Source organism: Ochotona princeps, chromosome 8, assembly GCF_030435755.1.
Source record: "Ochotona princeps isolate mOchPri1 chromosome 8, mOchPri1.hap1, whole genome shotgun sequence".
NCBI classification, from domain to species: domain Eukaryota; kingdom Metazoa; phylum Chordata; class Mammalia; order Lagomorpha; family Ochotonidae; genus Ochotona; species Ochotona princeps.
This window is the reverse complement of record NC_080839.1, coordinates 63,316,940-63,337,669: the sequence shown is the minus strand read 5'-3', so window position 1 is coordinate 63,337,669 and position 20,730 is coordinate 63,316,940. Positions and strand designations below refer to the sequence as shown.

At 47.8% G+C, this 20,730-nt stretch overlaps 2 protein-coding genes across 2 annotated transcripts in view; both read right to left on the bottom strand.

Moving 5' to 3' along the window:
* Positions 1–15,781, bottom strand: part of IFT172 (intraflagellar transport 172) — a 34,545-nt gene extending 18,764 nt beyond the window's left edge. Inside the window, exons 1-16 of the mRNA XM_004582689.4 lie at positions 15,614–15,781; positions 10,814–10,957; positions 10,451–10,563; positions 9,994–10,033; positions 9,655–9,720; positions 9,334–9,413; positions 9,053–9,140; positions 8,219–8,433; positions 7,287–7,410; positions 6,142–6,237; positions 5,220–5,381; positions 4,846–4,899; positions 4,504–4,607; positions 4,241–4,326; positions 943–1,055; positions 48–215 (exon numbers count right to left, since the gene is read on the bottom strand). Coding sequence (XP_004582746.2) covers positions 48–215; positions 943–1,055; positions 4,241–4,326; positions 4,504–4,607; positions 4,846–4,899; positions 5,220–5,381; positions 6,142–6,237; positions 7,287–7,410; positions 8,219–8,433; positions 9,053–9,140; positions 9,334–9,413; positions 9,655–9,720; positions 9,994–10,033; positions 10,451–10,563; positions 10,814–10,957; positions 15,614–15,652 — 1,692 coding nt within the window. The 5' untranslated portion in view covers positions 15,653–15,781. The remainder of the gene's footprint in view (positions 1–47; positions 216–942; positions 1,056–4,240; positions 4,327–4,503; positions 4,608–4,845; positions 4,900–5,219; positions 5,382–6,141; positions 6,238–7,286; positions 7,411–8,218; positions 8,434–9,052; positions 9,141–9,333; positions 9,414–9,654; positions 9,721–9,993; positions 10,034–10,450; positions 10,564–10,813; positions 10,958–15,613) is intronic.
* A 1,819-nt stretch (positions 15,782–17,600) lies between these two features.
* FNDC4 (fibronectin type III domain containing 4) lies at positions 17,601–20,527 on the bottom strand. The gene is made up of 7 exons (XM_004582690.4): positions 20,121–20,527; positions 19,763–19,906; positions 19,538–19,653; positions 19,131–19,335; positions 18,579–18,668; positions 18,138–18,262; positions 17,601–17,951 (listed from the first exon to the last, which is right to left on the bottom strand). Exons 2-7 carry the CDS (start codon positions 19,845–19,847, stop codon positions 17,916–17,918), a joined length of 657 nt encoding a protein of 218 aa, XP_004582747.1. The 5' UTR covers positions 19,848–19,906; positions 20,121–20,527; the 3' UTR covers positions 17,601–17,915.
* Positions 20,528–20,730: the final 203 nt, after the last annotated feature.

The window sequence follows — 20,730 nt, the reverse complement described above, 5'->3', positions numbered from 1 at the left end:
ACTTCATCAGCTCAGCACCAGGTCTGAGGTCCTGGCTGTCAACTCACCCTGATAGAAGACATGGTGACCCGCTCAGGTGCCTCAATGTTGTACCATACACACAAGTTGTTACGGTTCTGAGCTACCAGCACATCACTTCCGGGGACCCACTGCACATAGGAGCAGAAGTTGAGGATCATGGTCTTTGAGCAGCTTTCAATATCATACAGGTGCAACTGAAAGAGAGGCAGAGAGCACAGTTAGAATGGGATATAGATTTGTCTTCTGGTTTTGAGCACTTTGTCTAAAGGTGAAATGACCCACAGTGTCAGCTCCATGTAGAATCTCAAAGCTCACTGACCTGTGACCCTTGAAATTAATGTGTTGATTTGGCATATCCTGAATGTGGCCAAACAAGAGAGAACCAAAAGAGTGAAGACATCCAGGTAATTTAAGCAAAGGTCAGACTTCTATTTTAAGAATGACTCTGGGACAACTTGGATTACAAAAGTAAGGCCATCAAATAAATTAGATTATCTGATAATTTGTGATGTAGCTTTTACTGAAATGAAAAATCACCGACCTTCTCTTTGGCCCCAAGGCTGGACTCCTTGGTGATTTCATTTTGTGATGAAAATCACTATGGGGCTGAGGAGACTAGCCTCACACACCTAATGCCAGGTGAGTGGAATTGAAAAGCCCTGGGGCACCAGGTGTGGACAGAGGAAGAGGAGCAGGAGGAGGGCAAGGCAAGGGAATTTCATGAAGGCAAAGACTTTTGAACAGTTAAGAGAAACCAACTCTCATACTCCCTTCTTGACTCTGTTGCTGTTATAGTAGTCTCCTTAAGGGCATGATACTAGATAGCATGCTGATTCTCCTGTACCATTCACCATGCTGATGGCAGTATGCCACAGCTTCTACAGGCCAGCTGAGGCCTAAGGCCCCAGTCAACCTTCTTACACGAAGCTTCCGGTCTCTGAAAAGGAGCTTGTGCCCAGTCTCATTAAGTTCCAGCCAATCCACACGGCTTTCATGGCTGATGGTCCCGATGTTGTAGCCGCCAATCAGATCCACTGCAGAGTAAAGGATACAGGGTTAGGAGGAAGATTCCATATAATCATACATGGGGCATGAGGTAAACTAAAAAAAATCTCATGTTACAATCATATGTTTGGGGTTTTAAGAATGCTACTTCATTTCAGAGTGGGCCATTATGGAAAGCAAATGGCTGTTACAACATAATTTTGCCAGTATGCCTAAGAAACTGGGCTTCTTGTAATAGAAGGTTTTATTTAACTCTGCAGTTAACTCCAAAGGTCCTAACCCATCAAGAAATGAGAGTTTGGGGTGGGTATTTAGTGTTGTAGTTAGCATGCTGCTTGGGATAGTCACTAGCCCTGCTCCCAGTTTTAGAATCCTGCTAATGTGCAACCACGGAGGGAGGTAGCAGAGGATGGCTCAAGCGACTGGGTCCTTGCAGTGCCCTATGAGAGACCTGGATTGAGTCCCTGAGTTTCTGGCTTTTGGCTGGCCCAGTCCTGGCTACTGCAGGCATTTGGGGAGTGAGATCTCCTAGAGAACGGGCTATCTTAGTGTGTCTTGCTGGCTTTTTCTTTCTCTTTTACACACACACATTTTTTTTTTGTTTGTTTTTTTAAAGAGATTGCTTCTCTGAAACTTGCATTGCCTCAAAACAATCCTGACCAGGTCGTATCTATTACTCATGAAGCCCTCTAGAGGGCAGTAGAGTGCACATTAAGGATGAGCCAATCTCAGCACACCTAGTCAAAGCTGATGAACCAAATGACCTTAACAATCACATTCTCTCTGGGGAGTCACACAAAAATTTGAGTGCCTGTGGAATCAGAACACTTAAGGGTGAAAAGTGGGGAAGGAATTCAGAGAGAAGTAGGAGAAATCTCTGACTAAAGTTAGGCTGGTCAATGCAGAGGGTGAATGCTTCAGTTTGATCTCAATCCTGTAAAAAAATGGAAGAGATGATCACATTTAGACCACTCATGGTTGGCTACGATGCTTTCAAGCAGTCTCCTGATTAAAACCTATTCACAACTCTTGCTGACATACATTTAAAACATTATTTATGTGAAAGGCAGAGTGACAGGAGGAGTGAGTGAGAGCAAGAAACAGGTTCAGTCCCTGAAAGACTGCGACGGCTCAGGCTGTGCCAGGAGCCCAGAAATTCATCTAAGTCTTCCATGTGAGTTGCAGGGGCCCAACTACTCTCTGTCTTTGAACTTTAAAATTATATACAAAATTATGTGTGCATGTATTTTTTCTGTGATTTTTTTAAACACTCAAAGGGGTTGGTGACAAAAAAAAAAAAAAAGGTTTAAGAAAAGGATGTCACTTTGTACACATTGAAAATGGGACCTACACAGCCTATTGACTTGTCTAGAGTTTCAGTCTTCAAGGAGTGGTGCTCGGCCCAGGAGTTGAGTTGCCCGAGTCCCACGCTGCGGCACCTGGGTCGACACGCAGCTCTGGCCTGGATTTCTGACTCCAGCTCCTGTTAACGTGCAGTATATTCCACTAGGTAGGTTCTCACCACCAGGGGAGAGACTGGACTTAGTTCCTAGCTCCTAACTTCAGCCTGATCACTGCCGACATCTGGGACATTTTTGTCTTCCTGTCTCTCAAATAGATAAATTATAATTTAAAAAAACAGAACGTTCATGAGACGTAATACTATCTTAAGAAAAGGCTCATGTTTGTGGAAATCTGGTTTATAAGAGAAATGACATTACAAATTAGTGGGTGAAGAATGGACTTTCAGTAACTGGCTAAACATATAGGAAAGAAAAAGTCCCACAAAATTAGATCTCCACCCACATTATACATAAAAATAAATTCCAGGTGAAAAGCAAAATTTTCAAATGTTAAAGTACAGGAAGGAACAGGGAAGAATTTTTAAAATAAGACCACAAAAAATCAGAAACTTTTTAAAGTAACAAACGAAATACATTAAAATTTAAAATGTCTGAACATAAAAAGATGCCCAAAAGGAGAGAAGAGACAAAATATCTGTAATGCAAATAACTGTTAGAGTCTATGGATATATTTGCAAAGAACTTCACGTCAGTAAGAGACAACTTGATTTAAAAAATGAGCTAAGGGACAGGAACTGGCAACTCACAGAAGAAGTAATCCAAATGGTCAATAAATTAAAAAAATAAATGAAATTAATGTGATATATTGTTTCAGATATAGTAGTGAGCCAAATTCTGAAGCAGGCAATTTCAAGCACTGGAAAGGATGTCGCATAGTGGGAACTCTTAACTGCTGAGGAAGGTGCAAATTGGTCCAACCTCTTTGGAGAGCAATTTGGAAATTATTTAGCGAAGTTAAAGATATACTTCCTGTATGATTCAGCAGTTCCACTCTAAGTATAGACCTTAGAGAACTGAATCACTGTAATAGTAAAAAAAAAATGTCCATGAATAAGAGATGTTAGGATTTGACAGACCTGGGTATCGGTAAATAAATAATATCATCACTATGAATAGCTAGTGATTATTTATTAAGCATTTGGTATATATACGAAATTGCTTAAGGTCTTCTATGAGGCAGAAACTAATTTTGTTTCTATTTTGTGGGTGAGGACACTGAGAGACAAAAAGGTTATGTAAGTTATCATCCATGATCACATAGGCAGGAAAGAGAGAAGTGGATTGTTTGACCTGAATCCCATTCTGGAGGTATCCTACACAGGCAGGCTAACCTGTGTACTTTTTAGAGAACCCTATGTTATTCTTTGTACTTTTAACTATGCTTGAAATGTTTCATGATAAAATTAAATGTCAATATATATATATATCAGATAAAATTTACAAATTCAAACATTTGTGAGATGAAAATAGTCTTTGTCATCATAGTTATCAATGATAAACTTTACAAGAAAACAAGTCCCCTTCCAGTGCTAAGAGTCTCTGACTTGATGAAACCTAAACAAGAAAATTCTCTTCTATTCACAAGTTTTCACTCCGGGAACATATGCAAAGAACATATGCAATGAATATGGACAGGCCTATATATGGTATATACCAGTGGGACTGTAGCTAGAATTTAAGTATAGACCACACATATAGTCTTCCACACTGCATGGCTTTACTCTTAAAATACAATTACATTTTACCTGTTATCTTCTCAGATTCCTGGATTCCCCATCTAACATAACCCTGAGATATAGGAGTATAATACAAACATCTATTTTGTCATTAAAAGTAGAAGAGAATCTTACCTATAGCAATAGTCTTAATATCAACAAGATAAGCCAATTTCTTGTTATCTTCCATTACTCGCTGACACCTCTCATTAATACGGACGCTGAAACACACGAAGGTTGAGGTAAGGCCAGATGGGCTGAAGTAGTCAAGAGATTTATCAAGGGCTCAAAAGTACCATATGGTTTGAGTTTTTTCGACTAACCTCAAGACATAGGATTTAGAAGTGAAAAAAGAACTACTCTGGGTTTGAAGGATTTGGAGATCTATGTGAGGTTACCTGATGAGGTGGGGGTTCATGAATTCAGTGCGTACCGAACCCAGGGTGTCATTACTCCCATATTCCACCAAGGTTAGCTCTCCAGCGTTGAAGATCATGCATACCTGGGAAAGAATGAGATTGTCACATGGTAGGAGGTGGCATGGAATAAAACAGCAGAGGGGAGCAATACTGGCAGTTCAAGGTGACTCCCACTTTTCTCCCAGTTCTGGTCCCCTACCTATTTCTTCCTCCCTCTGTCATTATCTGTTAACTCCCCATCTCCTGCCACTTGCCACCCTTCTGACACACAGGAGCTAGAAAGAGGCTTATCACACTAATGGTGAATCAAGCTCTACTCACATTCTCATTTTCAAAGAAATATTTCTCATTGCCACCAGATCCCTGCCAGGCTACCTGTAGAAAGGAAGAGGACAGGAGAAACAACCCGGATGATTACCTCCTGGGAGACACATCAAGTGTGGGGAGGTTCTGTGCTGGTGCTATTTCAGATTGTGCCCTGGTCCCTACGGTTTTCAGAGATGGCACAGAAACAGTCCAACTATGGTACTTCTTGCTCCAGGATTCTAAGCCTCCTGGGTCTTCTTTGCCAACACTAGGCCCCCAACAACAGAATATCAGTGCTTCTTATTGAGATTTTATCCCTAGGGACCCTGGGTCCATAGATGGAACAAGCCCAGGTGTCCTATTTCCTCTTCTTCAGTTTTGGTCCCTACCTCACTAAGCCGATTAGTGTTCAGGTCCCCCAGCAGCAACGTGTCTGATGTGTGGGCCACCAAGTAACGTTCCTTTCCCAGGATCTTCACCTCTTCCACTTCATAGCCATAGTGTGACTTGAGCACCACTCGCGTCCCCGATGACAGGTTCTTCACAATCACCTTGGGAAGGGACAAGTCTGAGTCCCTTTGGCTTCCCCAGCTCAAGAGAAGGGTGAATTTGCTATGTCCTTTGCTCATATTCACGGTGCTTACCAAAACCAGCATCTGGCTTCCCTTACCTGGGCTGTGATACTGTTAACAATGGTGCCTCAGGTTTACACAGGGCTTCACTATTTATGAAACATTTCCATACATGACCTCTTTCAGTATATGATTCTACAAGTTCCACTGAATAAAGCCAATCACTCTCTTTATGTTTCAATAGCTCCCTTACATCATTTATCAGAGCATCTATACTGTTTTTGGTATGTTTGCGGTCTTTGCTATAATCATCTCGTTGATTATGGAACAACATCCCCTAGACAATTATCTCTATATTCTCAGTGCTTAACAGTGCTCACACACAACAAGAATGTATAAAATGTAAAAATGTGTAAAAGGACAGAAGTAGAAAAAAGGAACAAGTGGACTGAGGAATTAAAAAAGTTAGCCTGCAACACCATACGCACAACAGAGTTCATCTTGGCATTACCCACTGTCCTGGTCAATAGTGCATCTATTATTAAGTCTATGGCTTAAGCATTTTCTTAGAATAAGCTGGAATAATTATATAGCAGGAAAATGAAAAAGAGGTGCTGTGATGCATTCTGTTCCCCGGAGCAGCTCTGTTAGAGAATTACACTTGACATTGTGGCTAAGGCCACAAGGCAGGGAAGTGAGTTATGCAAAATCTCTGAGCAGCAAGCTGTCTGCTGCTTACCTGGCTAGGCCCCACATATGTCAACTCAAACTTGTTCTTGTAAATGCTCCTTCGGAGGCAGCAGTCAAACTGTTCCACACCACCACAAAGTGTGCCCTAGAATGGAAAGATACACACAAACACACAGTATGCTGACATGGGATCACACCACTCCATTACGCTCTTGAATCTAAGGAGTTGACAAAAAATGGCTAGAAGCTTGTGGAAACAGCAGAAGGAGGGCTCAGCGTGGCAACCTAGTGGTTAAATCTTCGCCTTGCATGTGTTAGGATCCCATATGGGCACTGGTTCGTATCCCAGCTTCTCTACTTCCCACTTAGCTCCTTGTTGTGGCCTGGGAAAGCAGTGGAGTATGCCCAAAGCCTTGGGACCCTGAGCCTGCACGGGAGACCTGGAAGAAGCTCCCGGCTCCTGGCTTCAGATCAGCTCAGTTCTAGCCGTGTGGCCACTTGGGGAGTGAACCAGGGGACATAAGATCTTTCTGTCTCTCCTCTCTGCAAATATGACTTTCCAATAAAAATAAATAAATCTTTAAAATAAACAAATAAAAAGAAGGCAGAAGGAAAGAGGCAGTAACCACAGGGCTCACTGACTGAAGAGGTAATAAGGGAAAAGTCAGCCCTTCCTATACAACTCTGCCCCTACCAGTCTCCAAGGAAGCGCAAATTTCTCTTTCCTGCCTTTAACACTGAATTTTTTTTAAGATTTTATTTTCATTTGAAAGTCAGATATACAAAGAGAAGGAGAGACAGAGGGGGAAGATCTTCTGTCCGTTGATTTACTCCCCAAGAGGCCGCAATGGCTGGAGCTGATCTGATCTGAAACCAGGAGCCAGGAGTTTCTTCCGGGTCTCCCACACGCAGGTGCAGGCTCCCAAATTTCCCAGGCCACAAGCAGGGAGCTGGATGGCAAGCAGGGCTGCCAGGGTTAGAACCGGTGCCCATATGGGATCCTGGCGTGTGCAAGGCAAGGACTTTAGTCAGTAGGCTACTGCGCCGGGCCCAACACTGGATGTTTAAGTTGGGTTCAGAAGGAAACAGTAGATTTTCTAGTGTCATGGAGAGTGCTTTGGGATAAAGTGTTTTTTCTTTTTTCCCTAATTTAGAGGAAGTCAACAATGAAGCAAAAGATTAGGAGTAACACACCGCGCAGAGCCGTGAGCCATCTCGCTTCCAGGCCAACGCTGTGATGGTGTACAAGTTGGCAATTTCCTTGGGTCTTGCCTCTTCCCAGATGTTTCTTCGAGGGCTCCAGTTGAGCACACGAAGCCTGAAAAAAGCATGTGGTTTTCAGAAGAGATGGAGGAAGCTGGTCTTGCTATATCAGAAGAAAGGGAATAAGAGAATGGATAAGGTGGGAAGTCTAGTAGGAGATGACACAAAGACGGGAAATCAAGGCATAAATAAAATGGAACAAAGGAATGATGACAGTGGAGAAAATGAAAGAATAAGGGCAGGTGAGAAAAATGGACTGTCAGTAGTAGAGAAAAAGTGGAAAAAGAAAAATAGAGTCAGGGAAGAAAAAGGAACACAAGAAATGTATGGCTGAGAGGCTTAAGAAGACAGGTCAGCAAGGCTAGGAGGAGACGCGCTGCCGCAGAGTGGTGAGACCCAGCTGTGTGTGTGCTATTCGGCCACACATCTGAGTATGGATTACAAATCAAATGCTGATTTAGTTACTGGAGATACAAAGATGAATAAGAAGCCTTCTTCTCAAGGACTCTTCAGTCTAACCAGATTGACACAAAAACAGAACTGGAATATCATGTGATAAACTCCACGCTCATGGGCTGAGGAGGGCAACAGAAATACAAACACAACAGAGAAGGACTCTGCTGTGGGAGCCCAGGGAGAGGCATGGAGATGAAACAAGAGCATGGTGCATTCTGGAACTGCCAGCAGGACAACGGGCAGCAGGAGCTTGAAGAGGACCACGTGAACCAACAGCCTTGAGACTGTCTTTCCAGTGTAGGCCTGGCTCCAGTCCATCCTCCCACTCAAGCTCAGAAGGATGAGGCTGAAAAGGTGTGGGTACACAGACAAAGCAGACTGAACAGGTCACTGGAAAGGGGACCTACCTGTCATAGCTCCCCAGCACCACGGACTGGCCTCCAGGACTTGCTGCGGCTGTGGTGAACTCCCGCTCCTGGGGGTCACGGCTGTAATCAAAAGTTTGCAGCACTTGGCCTTCCTTCCCATAGGCCACAATCCTCCGGTCGCAGCCTGCAGCCACAATGCTGTTGGTTGCCCAAGCCAGGGCGTAGGGTGGACACGGGTGGCTCACCAACTTTCCCTGAGAAGTACAGGGTTGCAATCACTTTCTGAGGACGCTACCTTAGAAAGCCTCATTTCCAGCCCGAAGTCACTCTTTCTGATCATCCTATCCTACAGAAACCTTTCTTCCAACAGTTTTCTCCCACCTCAATGCATCTCACTTGGAAGGTTTCACAAACCATCTTATGGTCTCAGACTCGTGTGTGAACACACAAGTGTGCAAGTCACATATAAATGATTCAAGCAATACTGAATTATACAAAGTAGACACCAAGGTTTCCTTCTTTCCCTCCTCTTTGCTTTTCCCCTTCCAGAGCAAATAGTTACTTTTTTTTCCTTTGAATTGATATACATAAATACATTTTTAAACATAAACGGGAATCATCTTCCAGTTCTCTTCTCTTCAGCATTTTCATTTCTCTTTGTGGAAACGTTCCTTCCCCTGACTCTGTCTTTCTTTTAGTAGCGGAGCTACAGTCCCCCAACCACAAAGCCTTCCCATGGCAGCATTCCGTCACTCCCTAAGGTCTCCTTCAGCCTCCTCCTTCTGCCTCAACGCCTCAGACGTCCAGCCTCTCCTGGGAGGACTCCTGGAATTCCCTTCTCCCCTGCCCCCCAGCATCCTTTGTTCATCACACCTGTGACTCTCCAGAGCCTTCATCATCAAAGAAATACCTAACGATGGTACCATCTGCGTGGCCAGAGAGGATCCCTTTCCCGGAGCAACTAGGGGGTGAAAGGAAAAGACAGACATACAGGAAGACGTTATTCTCGTTGCCTAGAACAACCTCCTTTCTCAGTCAAACATTAGCCTGCCCATGGTTTCTACTACCAGTTGTCCCATCTTTTCCACAACAGTCTCCCAGTCCAGACTTCCCCACAGCTTGAACTTAACACTTCTGGGTTCTCCCTTACTTACTTTGTTGTCAGTGATACCACATAAGAATCTGTTCCATAGATGGTAGATGATTTATTTGTCTTAGTGTTTGCTAAACGGACCTGAAAATGAGAGAACAGACAAGATTCTGGTTAGACCACTTTGAACTTCACCTAAAGCCCTAAGGGAAGAAAAAGGAAAAAAAAAAAAACAAAAACAAACAAAAAACTGAAGCCACATATCTGGTCCCTGTGCATCCTCCACAGTGCACAACTTGACCCTCAGAGAGAGGAATGACCAGTTTTCTCTCCAGAACCACTTTCTCCACCCAGCACGCCCCTGAGTTTCCCTTCCCTTGTTTACCTTGCCTTCAGCCAGTCCAAAGACAATGATGTATTCTGCTGGCCACTGCAGACACGTGACAGCACTCTGCATGGGAGACATGATGAGAAGGACGACTGTATCTGTGGGTTACTACATGCAGAACAGTCAGTGCCCCACCACATGTCACACTCCAGTGTCCTATCCCCGAGGAAGGCACAGCACTGGGTTCCTAGGAGGCCAGCAGATAACAATAACAGAGAGGCAGCACGCAAAGTCCCACTCAGCCATTACAAAGGGCAACTCCTGGTTACATTTATAAACCCACAGACAGATCAATGTTTGCACATCTTAAGCTCCCCGGACTGGTCTGAATTTTACCGTCTGAATGAACTTGTTGCAGATAACTTTCTTGTCACCCCTGCCAAATAAAAGGAGGGAAAGCATATTAAAAACTACTTCCGTGACTAAAGTGCCAAAAAGAAGGGAAGAACGGGCAAACACTTTCCCCAGCCCATTAGGGCTTCCTATCACTCCGTGGAAGCCCTAAGAGGAGGCATGAGAGGCAGAGTGAGTAGCTTTGGGACAATTCATAGCAAAGACACAACACCACTCTGGAACCCAGAATCTTACGGGCTTTCCTGTGACCTCAGACTGATTTGTTCAGGATTGGGATTGTAGAATACTCAGGGTGGGCAATGGTAAGGAAGATTCGGGAGTCTGTCATTCATGCCTGAACTGGGCTCCCCATGCTCCCTGATCCTCCACCCCAGTGGGGCATTTCTCTTGCCTTCCCCTTCTTTTCTGGGCAACACCATCTCCCAGTTTATAGCCTTACCAATCCTCTCCAATCTTGTAGACATAGATAATGTTATCCGTCTGTCCTATGGCAATTTTAGTGGAATCCGGAGAAAAAGCCATGCCCTTTACCATGTAGCTCTTTCTGCCATACTAAGAGTCAAAAATAAATAAGTAAGTAAGTAAATAAGTAAATAAAAGGCAGAGTGAGTATACACAAAAGAAAAAAGATGCATGTGTGTTCTAAAAGCCTGAGAGATTCAAACCAAAAAAGGCTGGGATAGGCTATTTCCTATATGTCTATGGCCAGGAAGAACTGGGTTAGGAAGTCTTCCAAATTCAAACTCAAATTTGTAAGGCCTCACCAACAGGCTAAAATACACAGGGGTATACCTCTCTTTACCTTCATGTCAGCTGGCTTGGTGGAGAACTTATCTCTTCGCTCCCCATGTTCATCGTACAGCAATACAACTCGGTCCACAGTACACACAGCAAATTTGGCATTGTTTTGGGACCAAGCCATGCAGGTCACTTTTGCAGCTCCATCCTGCAGAGAAAAATGGGTAAAAATAAACTGAGATGTTGGTCTAGAAGGACAAAAGCGTTTCCAGTTCCATTCTTTCTAGTGTGACTTTGGTTGCTTTTCTTCCTGTCATGATCTTTTTTTTTTTAATTTTTTATTTCTTATTTATCTTTTTCTTTGAAAGGCAGTGTTACAAAGGAAGAGTCAAAGGGAGAGATCTTCCATAGAATGGCTCACTAACCCCAATAGCCAGGGTTGGACCGGGCAGAGTCAGGAGCCAGGCGCTTCAATCAGGCCTCCCAGGTGAATGGCCGCCAAAGGCCATCTTTCAGTGCTTTTCCAGGCACATTGGTAGGGAGCTAAATCAGATGCAGAGCAGCCAGAACTTGAATCTGTGATCATATAGGATGTCAGCATCACCAGTGGTGACTGGACCCTGGTCCTTTCCTTAAAACAAAGAGATGCCTATGGCATCTCCAAGGCCATCAGACCCAAGACTAGGAGGATAATCTGCTTTTAGAGACCCATAATGCAAAATCCCTAAGAGGCAATGAGTAAACTGTACCGCTGTGATGATTCAATGCACTCCTTGTCTCCTCTTACCCCAGATCAGCCACTGAAACATATTCACTTGGTTTGATAAGTTTTGGCATTTGGCTATTTATTCAATTAATATTTGGTTTGTTTCTTTTTATTGGGAAGACAGATTTTACAGAGAGGAGGAGGTGGAAGAGGAAAAGAGAGAAAGAGAGAGCTTCCACTGGCTGGTTCACTCTCCAAGTGTCCACAATGGCTGGAGCTGAGCTAATCTGAAACTAGGAGTGTCTCTAGGTCTTCCACATGAGTATGGGGTTCCAAGGCTTTGGGCATCCTCCATTGCTTTCCCAGGGCACAAGCAGCAAGCTAGAAGGGAAATGGAGCAGCCAAGACATGAACTGGCACCCATATGGGATCCCAGCAGATGTAAGGTGAGGATTTAGCCACTAGGCTATCTCACTGGGCTCTCAATTAATATTTTTAAACACTCTACTGAGGAAAGCTCTTGGCCAGATATGGACAGAGATAAAGAACACAACTTAAACTTTGCCTTAGGATCTGTATGTTCGTGCAAATATGAGAAGTCCTGTTAAAAACAGTACTTATAACATTGTTTGGAGAGGCCCAAGATAATTTTATAATTTTTAAAAGCCTTTTAAAATCCTCCCATGATTTATTTATTTTTTTAAAAAAAGATTTATTTATTTTTATTGCAAAGTCAGATATATATAGAGAAGAGGAGAGACAGAGAGGAAGACCTTCTGTCTGATGGTTCACTCCCCAAGCGGCTGCAATGGCCGGTGCTACGCCGATCTGAAGCCAGGAGAATGGAGCCCCCTCCGGGTCTCCCACGTGGGTGCAGGGTCCCAAGGCTTTGGGCCGTCCTCGACTGCTTTCCCAGGCCATAAGCAGGGAGCTGGATGGGAAGTGGAGCTGCCGGGATTAGAACCGGCGCCCATATGGGATCCCGGCGCACTCAAGGAGAGGACTTTAGCCGGTAGGCCACGGCGCCAGGCCTGATTCATTTATTTCTATTTGAAAGGCAGATATTACAGAGAGAAGAGGAGAGACAGAAGGATCTTCCATCTGCTGGTTCACTCTTCAAATGGCTGCAATGGCTGAAGCTGAGTTGATCTGAAGCCAGGAGCCAGGAGCTTCTTTCTGGGTTTCCTGCATGAGTGCAAGAGCCCAAGGACTTAAGTCATCCTCTGCTGCTTTCCTAGGCCAAAAGCAGGGAACTGGATTAGAAGTGGAACAGCCAAATGTAAAACAAAAAATAAATTAGAAAAAAAGAAAAAAAAAAAAGTGGAGCAGCCAGGATATGAACCAGAACTCATACAGGATGCTGGCACTGTGGGAGGCAGTTTTATGTGCCATGCCACAGCAATGGTCAATGATTGTAAATTATACTTTGATGAATGGATAGAGTTGAGAGGGAAATTATTTGAGGTGTAGTGAATAACATAAGCAAAGGCAAGTTCTGGTTAAGAAAGAGTAAGTCTAGCTGAGACTGTCTTGTAAAAAAAATTGACCAGACCAGCGTTATGGCACAGCTGGTTAAGCCATGGCCTTTGATACCAGCATCACATTGAGTGCTGGCTCAAGTCCCAACTGCTCCACTTCCCATCCAGCTCCCTGTTAGTAAACCTGAGAAGGCAGCAGCAGATGGTCTAAAAACTTTGAGTCCTTGTCACCCACCTGTGCGACTGGGATGTAGTTTCATGCTCCTGACTCCAGGCAGGCCCCACCCACGCTGGCGACTGTGGCCAACTGGGGAATGTAGCAATAGATGGAGAATCTCTCTCTACTTTCCTCTGTAACTGTACTTTCCAAATAAACTAATAACTAATTTTTTTATTAGAGGAGGTTAAGCAGGGAAAACAGACTGGGTCAGTTTAGGCAAAACTTCTGAAGTGAGGCTAAGAAATTCTGGGCTAAATTGACAATGAGAAAGATACAGCATAAGGTCTAAAATGAGTATATAATTAGAGTTGAGACTTAAAATAAAAAAATGGTACTTCTGCACTATCCACTTCACAGGAATCACCTTAAAAGTGATTGTCTCAGGGCAGATGCTTTGGTATTTCAGGTAAAGCCACTGACTGCAACACAGGCATCCCGTATGGGTGCCAGCTTCAGTCCAGGCTGCTCTGCTCCTGATCCAGCTCCTTGCTAATGATCCTGGGAAAGCAGCGGAGGATGGTCCAAGTCCTTTAGCCCCTGCTACTGTATGGGAAACCTAGAAGAAGCTGTTGGGTCCTGGGTCCTGGGTCCTGGCTCCTGCCTTTTGTTTGGGTTTGCCTTGGCTGTATGGGGAGTGAAGAAATGGATGAAAGATTTCTGTTTCTCTACTTCCTTCTCTCTGACTCTGCCTTTCAAACAAATAAAATAAATCTTTTAAGAAGGTGATCATTTTCTGGTGGGCAATTCTTATCCTGTTTGTCCTTTCTACCATTCAGTCTTCTAAACCTTCTCTGGTTCTGTCACTAAAGGCTTGGCTGCATGAAATACAAACAAACAAACAAAAAATACTTACTAGCTTCTGTTCCAATGGTTGTTAATTTCTCTCCCTCTAGGACTCTGGTTTATAACACCTCTCACTCTTGACTCATCTATTTCCAAAATCAGAAGTTAAAGGGCTCTTTGACACCAAAATATTCAAATCAGAGCCTGGAAACAGCCACTATCACCACTATCACCACTATCACCACTATTCTCCTCCAACTCTTCATTACCTGAGGCTGGGAGGGCAGAGGGTGCCTCACCAACCTTTGTGGATCACCCTGCTTCACAGCCATGCCAAGCCTGGGCACTGGGCCATGCTTGCATCATGACATCATCTTATTTAGAAAGACTGAAGAAGAATTCTTTTTCCAATTTTTCCATTAGGGAAAAGGGATTTTCAAATTATACATTCAGAGAGCAGCTTTCTGAGCAATAGTCCAACTCTCTGTCACTCTAAGTTCCTTCTATTACTTCAGCACCACACTTAAAGAAGCTTCTTCTAATTCCATTTCCACAAACTTAGAAAAGCACTTTTATTCAAAACTCAGAGACAGAGATAAGTAGAGATCTTCTGTTACTGGGACAATCACCACAAGCTAGGGCTCGGCTAGATCAAAGCTCAAACCCTGGCACTTCATCCAGGTCTCCCCAGGTCTCCCACATGGGTGGCAGGGACCCAAGCACATCTCAATCCATCACCTGCTGTTTCCCAGGGTGTTCAATGCCACTTCTGTTGAGCAGTCTTGATTCCCACAGTTAATTTTCCTTTCCCCTACGCCCCACAGCTCACCGAACTGTCAGGAGAATGCTGTGCGGTAGGGTACAGCATAACAACACCTAACCTTGAGCAAACACTCCCTGCAGACAAGGTGTTTCGATAACTGTTTGACATGCCCTATCCTACTTAGTCCATGAACCTAATGTAGATACTACAGGCAGGGAACCGAGAATCGAAACGTTGAGCCACTTACTCAGTTTAAAACTTCCATGACACAAGGGACCGCGCCAGAACATAACGCAGGTATCTCTGACTCTCTCAATCACTGTCTCACCCGGTAATCGTGCTGTTCTGATGTGTATCAAACTTCCAGTCAGGGAGGACATTCTTACTGCCTTTGTATTATACGGTCCTTTCAGCTTTGACAATCTGCCCTCAGCCTCTTAGTTGACAACGCTCTTGTGTTTTCCTAGTTCACCCCCTTTAAGTTGCTGTTATCATTGCCCTCGTTAGGCAAAGGGGAGCACTCAACTTGAGAACTTGCGTGTGACAGGGGCTGAAGTCCCGACAGAAGCAGGTCACTGGGCTACAGGGCTGGCTGGACTAGGATGCGGATTCTGGTCTGCTCGCTCCCCGCAAACCCACCCTCCCTGGGGCCAAGCCTCTTGTGACTCTGAGGTTTCTCCATCTTCACCCTCCAAACGAAAGGTTTCAGCCCGGGGCCCCTCCGACTATTGCTATTTATGGAATGTAACCAAGGCTACAGCAGCCGGTGATCCGTCAGTTCGGCGGGGCAGGATCCCGTCACCGCTGCAAACTTTGCCTCCTGTCACCTAGCAGGCGCTACACAGGATTCAACTTTTCAGCTCGAGCCACGCAAGGCGGGCGGGGGCGGGAAGTCAGACACGCCAACTCCTCACCTGAGGGCTCAGCAGGGTCCTCAGGTGCTTCAGCTGCATGACGCACACCCTTCTCTCAGAGGCTACAGGGCAGCGACAACTCCCGGCGGTTACCTGGACAACCCGTCACGCAGTCGCAGCGACAGCCGTGGACGCTGACGCGCGACCCGAGCGCCACACGTGTCGCAAGGTCAGCACGTAAGAGAACCGGGCGTGCGCAAGCGCAGTGAGAGCTAGCGGGGGTTGGGCGCACCGCGGGAGAGGCGGGCCCTCGGGAGAGCTGACGGAATCTTCTTCCGACCAATGGCGTCGTGGCCTGCCGACTCACGAGCGAGCCCCGCCCACAGCCTTCGGCCAACTCCGCGTCCAGTAGCTACGTCTTCGCTGCTCCTTGGTGCACATAGACGAGCCTGAGGGCATTGTCTTTGAAGCCTGCCAACTCCTCAGGAGGCAGCGCGGCTGCTGGGATGGCCCTATTGCCGTTGGCAGAATAGAACCCAACTTGTACAGGACCACGGGGCTAATTGTGCTAAACGTTGTCCACCTTTTGAAGGGGAGAGCATGGTTATTAGCCACATTTTGCGGAACGGGAGAGTCTAGATTAGAGGAGAGTTGCTTGCCCAAATGAACACAGTCAGGCGTAGATGGGACTGGGATTCAACCCACGCTGATGGATTTTCATAGCAATGACATTCCTTCTCCACTCCTGGCTTGTTATCACCCTAGTGTGCTCTGTATATTACCGGTGACGCTCTTATCCCAGGAATTGACGGTGCTTCCAGAATTTGAGATAGAAGTGTCATGGAACCCCTTGCCGTGGAAGGGAAGGTGCCTTACCTCCGGATTAGCCTGCTGTTTGGATTAGGCTGAAGGGCAGACAGGAGCTTGGCTCCCCTCAGGTCACCCAGGGTCGGATGTGTGGCTAGCTGACTTCTTGATCTTTTTTTGCATTGGGGTCCCTTTGAGAATTTCTATTCTCACTCCTTGTAGCAGAGCAGTACCATTTAAAATGCACAAAGAGTCCTCCATATTCTTCCTGGGATATGACTTGTCGCCCTCCAGATCACATCTCCTGTGCTCTCCTTTTAGATTCTGTGTCCTTCCCCTGCCATGGCTGAAAATGTCAGCAGGCATTCCTTTCAACGCTACCAACTACCCTTTGGAAGTAAGGAAAGCATAGGCAACAACCCTTCTCCCCCTTCTCCACAGAGCTCAAATCATAATGCTCTGTTTAGGGGATACACAATCCCTTGTTTTATTTCCAGAATCCTCCTCTATATGCGGTAACTGAGCATGGATACAAACGCATGTATGCCAAACAATTATTACCAACTTTGACTGACTGAACCAAGACACCAGGGAGAATGAAGGCAGGCCATGCAGTCACAGGACAGGAGCATGTGGTGTGGAGGGATCCATTTGCATAGCTACTGTTTCATTAGTCCCCAGGGCTCAGTCCTGTTGGGACTGTTAACCCAGTGTTCCCTAAGGAGTCTGAAAACATCATGGTGAGGAGCTGGGCTGCCAATGTGGGCAATGAAGATGGAAAAGTTGTCGGCCCCCTCTTGTGACATGACTTGGTTTCCACTGGTGCAAGGGGGACTTCCATGTAGGCTTAGTGTTCCATTCCTTTTCTTCTTGATCATCCCTCACCACCCACTCTAGGCTGCAGAATGGAAGCCAACACCTTACAACAATGTGCCTCTGTCAAGCTGCAGTTGGCTCAAGGAGCCCTTGCAAAGTCAGCAGAGACACAAGGTGGACCCTGTCTTTGGCGTGCGGTATGGTTGATCAGACAGTTCCAGTTTGTCCAAGAACCTTTATTGGAAAAATGTCCAAGGAGGTGAGCTCACCAGTAGCTGCAGAGGCTGCCAGGTGAGAGGGGGAGCACCTGAGGCGCCATGGAAGACATTGGAGTACTGCAGCGCAGCCTCTACCTCTAGGCCCGGGTGTTGCTGTCCACTTGCTGGGAAAGGAGGAGTCTCCATTGCCACAGCCACAGGAGGCAAGATGTGAGAGCAGCTGGGTGTGCGCAGTCCTGATGCAGGTGAAATGGGGCCCTCTAGTGGGGACCTAATGGGACAGTGTTGGACGAGTGGGCCTGAGGGGATGGGAGGAGACATCCCACCGAAGAGCCACGCTCCAGGTCCAGGGGTGCAGATTATTCCAACAGATCCACATTCTGGACCTGCTGACAGTGCCAGGAGGGTGGATACCAGCCTGAGATTGTGGGAGTGTCATCACCCTCCTGGAAACATCCCAACTTGGACTGCTCCCAGCCCCAGGCCGTTAGCACAGCCATCTTCCAGTTCTGCTGCTCCATTCAGACATCTATGGTGTTGATGGATGGCGACTTTTTCTGTGAAAGAAAATGGCCTGAGTCTCTAATTTCATGAAGGTCATGAGCCCTCCCAGTTCTCTGCAGACTCCTCCTTCCCTGACTTTCTGTTCTGCTTTTCCTATCCCTCTTTGCACTTCCCTCTTTCCCTGGCTGCTCCTCTGGGATAAAAACCACCTTTTCCACCCTCATTGGTCCCCACGTCACCTGTCTTGTTCCCACTGGCCTTCCCTGAGGACTGTGTTCTGGCCCCTTCCCCTTGTCCTTGGGGTTGTTGTTGGAGTCGTTGTCCTTGATGATGTCATACTGACGGCAGAACAGCCCGATCACCGCTGAAACACAACGACACACTCTGAGCCTTGATCGTGATCTCCTCACTCTCGGCCAGGCCAAGTAGTGAGGTGTCCATGAACAGCTTATAGAAGATGCAAGGAGGAAATGCTTGAAGTCGTGGCGTCCACGCACTCATCCTCTCTGGGCTAGCAGCAGCCTCCTCTCATTCTCATCCAGCTTCTCCTGATCACCACCCTCCGATAAGGAGCTCCTCTCTTCTTTCCTTCCGTTCCCTTTGATATGCCTCCTACCTTGCCTGAGTTTTGCTCCTTCAGTTCCCACCCTGTCCCTCCCCACCCCCAGTTGTTTACTCACCAGCCCACATGAGCAATACCACCACAATGATGACCACTTCGCCCGTCTGCAATGGTCGCTCTCCATCTAGCCCCTCCACCGTGATATCGCCTGAGAAAGGCAGAGACAGACTCCAGATGACTGACTGGGCCAGCTTGAGAGCTATGTCACCAGCAGGATGGAGGAGCTAGGGGAAAGGACCAACTTAGACTCATCTGTTATGGCCTCTGACATTACTACAGGGGCAGCTCATATTTGGGAGTGAGCCACTGGGGAGGACAGGTGGCTGGAAACATGAAGTCAGGAGAGCTGCGGGTCAGGTGTTAGCTCGGGCATGTGATGTAAAATAGGGTTGGATAATAAGCAGCTGAGAAGCGCTTCTCTCAATTCCTTATCGGCCTGGCTGTCCCCAGTCCTCATTCCACCCCCTTTTCCTTCCTTTCCTGACAGTACAATGAATGAAATCATCCTGCTATTCACCGAGGCTAGACTGTTGCTTGTCTAGGGGAACCAAGTATGAGGTGATGGAGCCCCATCAAAGCCAGAGCTCTAAATAGCTCCACTCCTCCTCACCTGGGCTGGAGCTGTTTGAGGGTAGCCGGTCAGAGCCCTTGAGGGTTCGGAAGTGCACCCGGGGTCCTGGAGGGCTCTCTCCTCGAAGGCCTATGCTCCTGACTTGCACGGTGTAGTCGCTGTCCTCAGCCAGGCCCCAGAGGGCACAGGCGCGCGTGGTGGTGTTCACCTCTCTGATCACACGCTGCCCAGGGCCATTCTGCCGCTGCAGAGAGATGAAGACAGCCTCATCCCAGCCCACAAGGGCTGGAGCCCAAACTCTAGAACACCCAATGGGCAGTTCCCAGGCTCCCCACCCATGGGAGGAAGGAGAGTTTAATGGGTGGGGGTGGGGAAGTAACACAAATCTTGTTCAGAAAGCCAGGGGCCAAGGACACAGGTTGGGGTCCCAGAAGGGTGATTCATACTTGCTGGGAAATGGAATAGCCAATGACGATGTTGCCTTCTGGGACGTCCCAGGACACAGTGGCTGAGTTGGCTCTGAGATGAGTGACGGTCACATTGACAGGAGAGGGGGGCCGGTCTGGAGGGGGTGCCAGGGTGTGCCCAGGTTAACAGGTTTCCCCCCACAGTCCAGCTCTGCTTGGCCGCGCCCCCCTCCTCTGCACCCCACCTCTCCTCTCTTTACTCACCGGCTCTCACAAAGCCCAGGTCACAGCTGACCAGCAAAAGGACCGTGGGGCTTAGGTATGGGGAGAGGGGCATCAGCGAAGCCATGGTCCCCGCCGCGTTCGCTGCGGGGCACGGTGGTATCTGCTTGACATCCAGGCGGGGTCCTGGCGGGGGCCGGAGTTGTATGAGGATCAGGGGCTGTCCGGAACACACACGCACGGTGGGCAGCCGCCGTCCGGGAGCGGGGAGGAAGTCCCCAGCGGCCCACCGCCTCTCGTTTTCCCGCGCCCTGGGTTCCCCCTCTCCACTCCACTCCTTCCTCGCCCCCGCATCAGCCCGGCGCCCACCCGACAGGCGGTCCTCCCTGCCCACACCCACCTCTGCGGGTCCTCGCTGTGGGTCAGGCCTCGGGGGGCTGCTCGGTGCCTAGAGGGCGGCCCATCGCTCCACTCTGGCGCTGCCCCCTACCCCATCCCGGCGCGGGCCCGGCAAGGCGGGCAAGCGCGGGACCGAGTGGCGGGCAGGGGGCAGAGGCAGCACAGGCACCGGTGCGGGGCTGCGAAGCTGCCCCCTTCACCAACCCGGAGCTCGGACTAGCGGCGCAGCCTGGCCCCCAGAGAGCGGGGAACGGGAGGGGCGTTGCCGGAGCGTCCTGGGACCCCGGGCGCCAGCCTGTGCGGCTGCCCCCGTCCGCCCCTGCAGCGGGATGTGACCGTCCAGGCGAGCCAGCCGCCGCCTTCTGCAGAGCTGGCCCGGCTCGCTCCGCCGCAGCCCGGCCGGGACGCTCGGGCCCGCCCCGCCCCGCTGGGGCTCTCGCCGCCGTCATCCCCCGCCCCCCACCCGGTTCTCTCGGGGCTCCTCCCACGACCCTCTCCATGGCGGCCTCTGGAGCCCCGTGCGCTGCCTCGCCTGGTTCAGCCGGGAGCCGGCGGTGGGCGCGGGGAGACGCGCGATTGGCAGGGTCTCCGACCCTGGGATGGATGAATGG

Excerpts from the sequence above, each read along its gene's own strand:
- FNDC4 (XM_004582690.4), bottom strand. The coding sequence starts at position 19,847 with ATGGCTTCGCTGATGCCCCTCTCCCCATACCTAAGCCCCACGGTCCTT. Across the intron at positions 19,336-19,537 it reads GCTATTCCATTTCCCAGCAA|CGGCAGAATGGCCCTGGGCA; the intron begins GTATGAATCACC and ends ATCTCTCTGCAG. Across the intron at positions 17,952-18,137 it reads GGCCAGTGGGAACAAGACAG|AAAAAGTCGCCATCCATCAA; the intron begins GTGACGTGGGGA and ends TTTCTTTCACAG.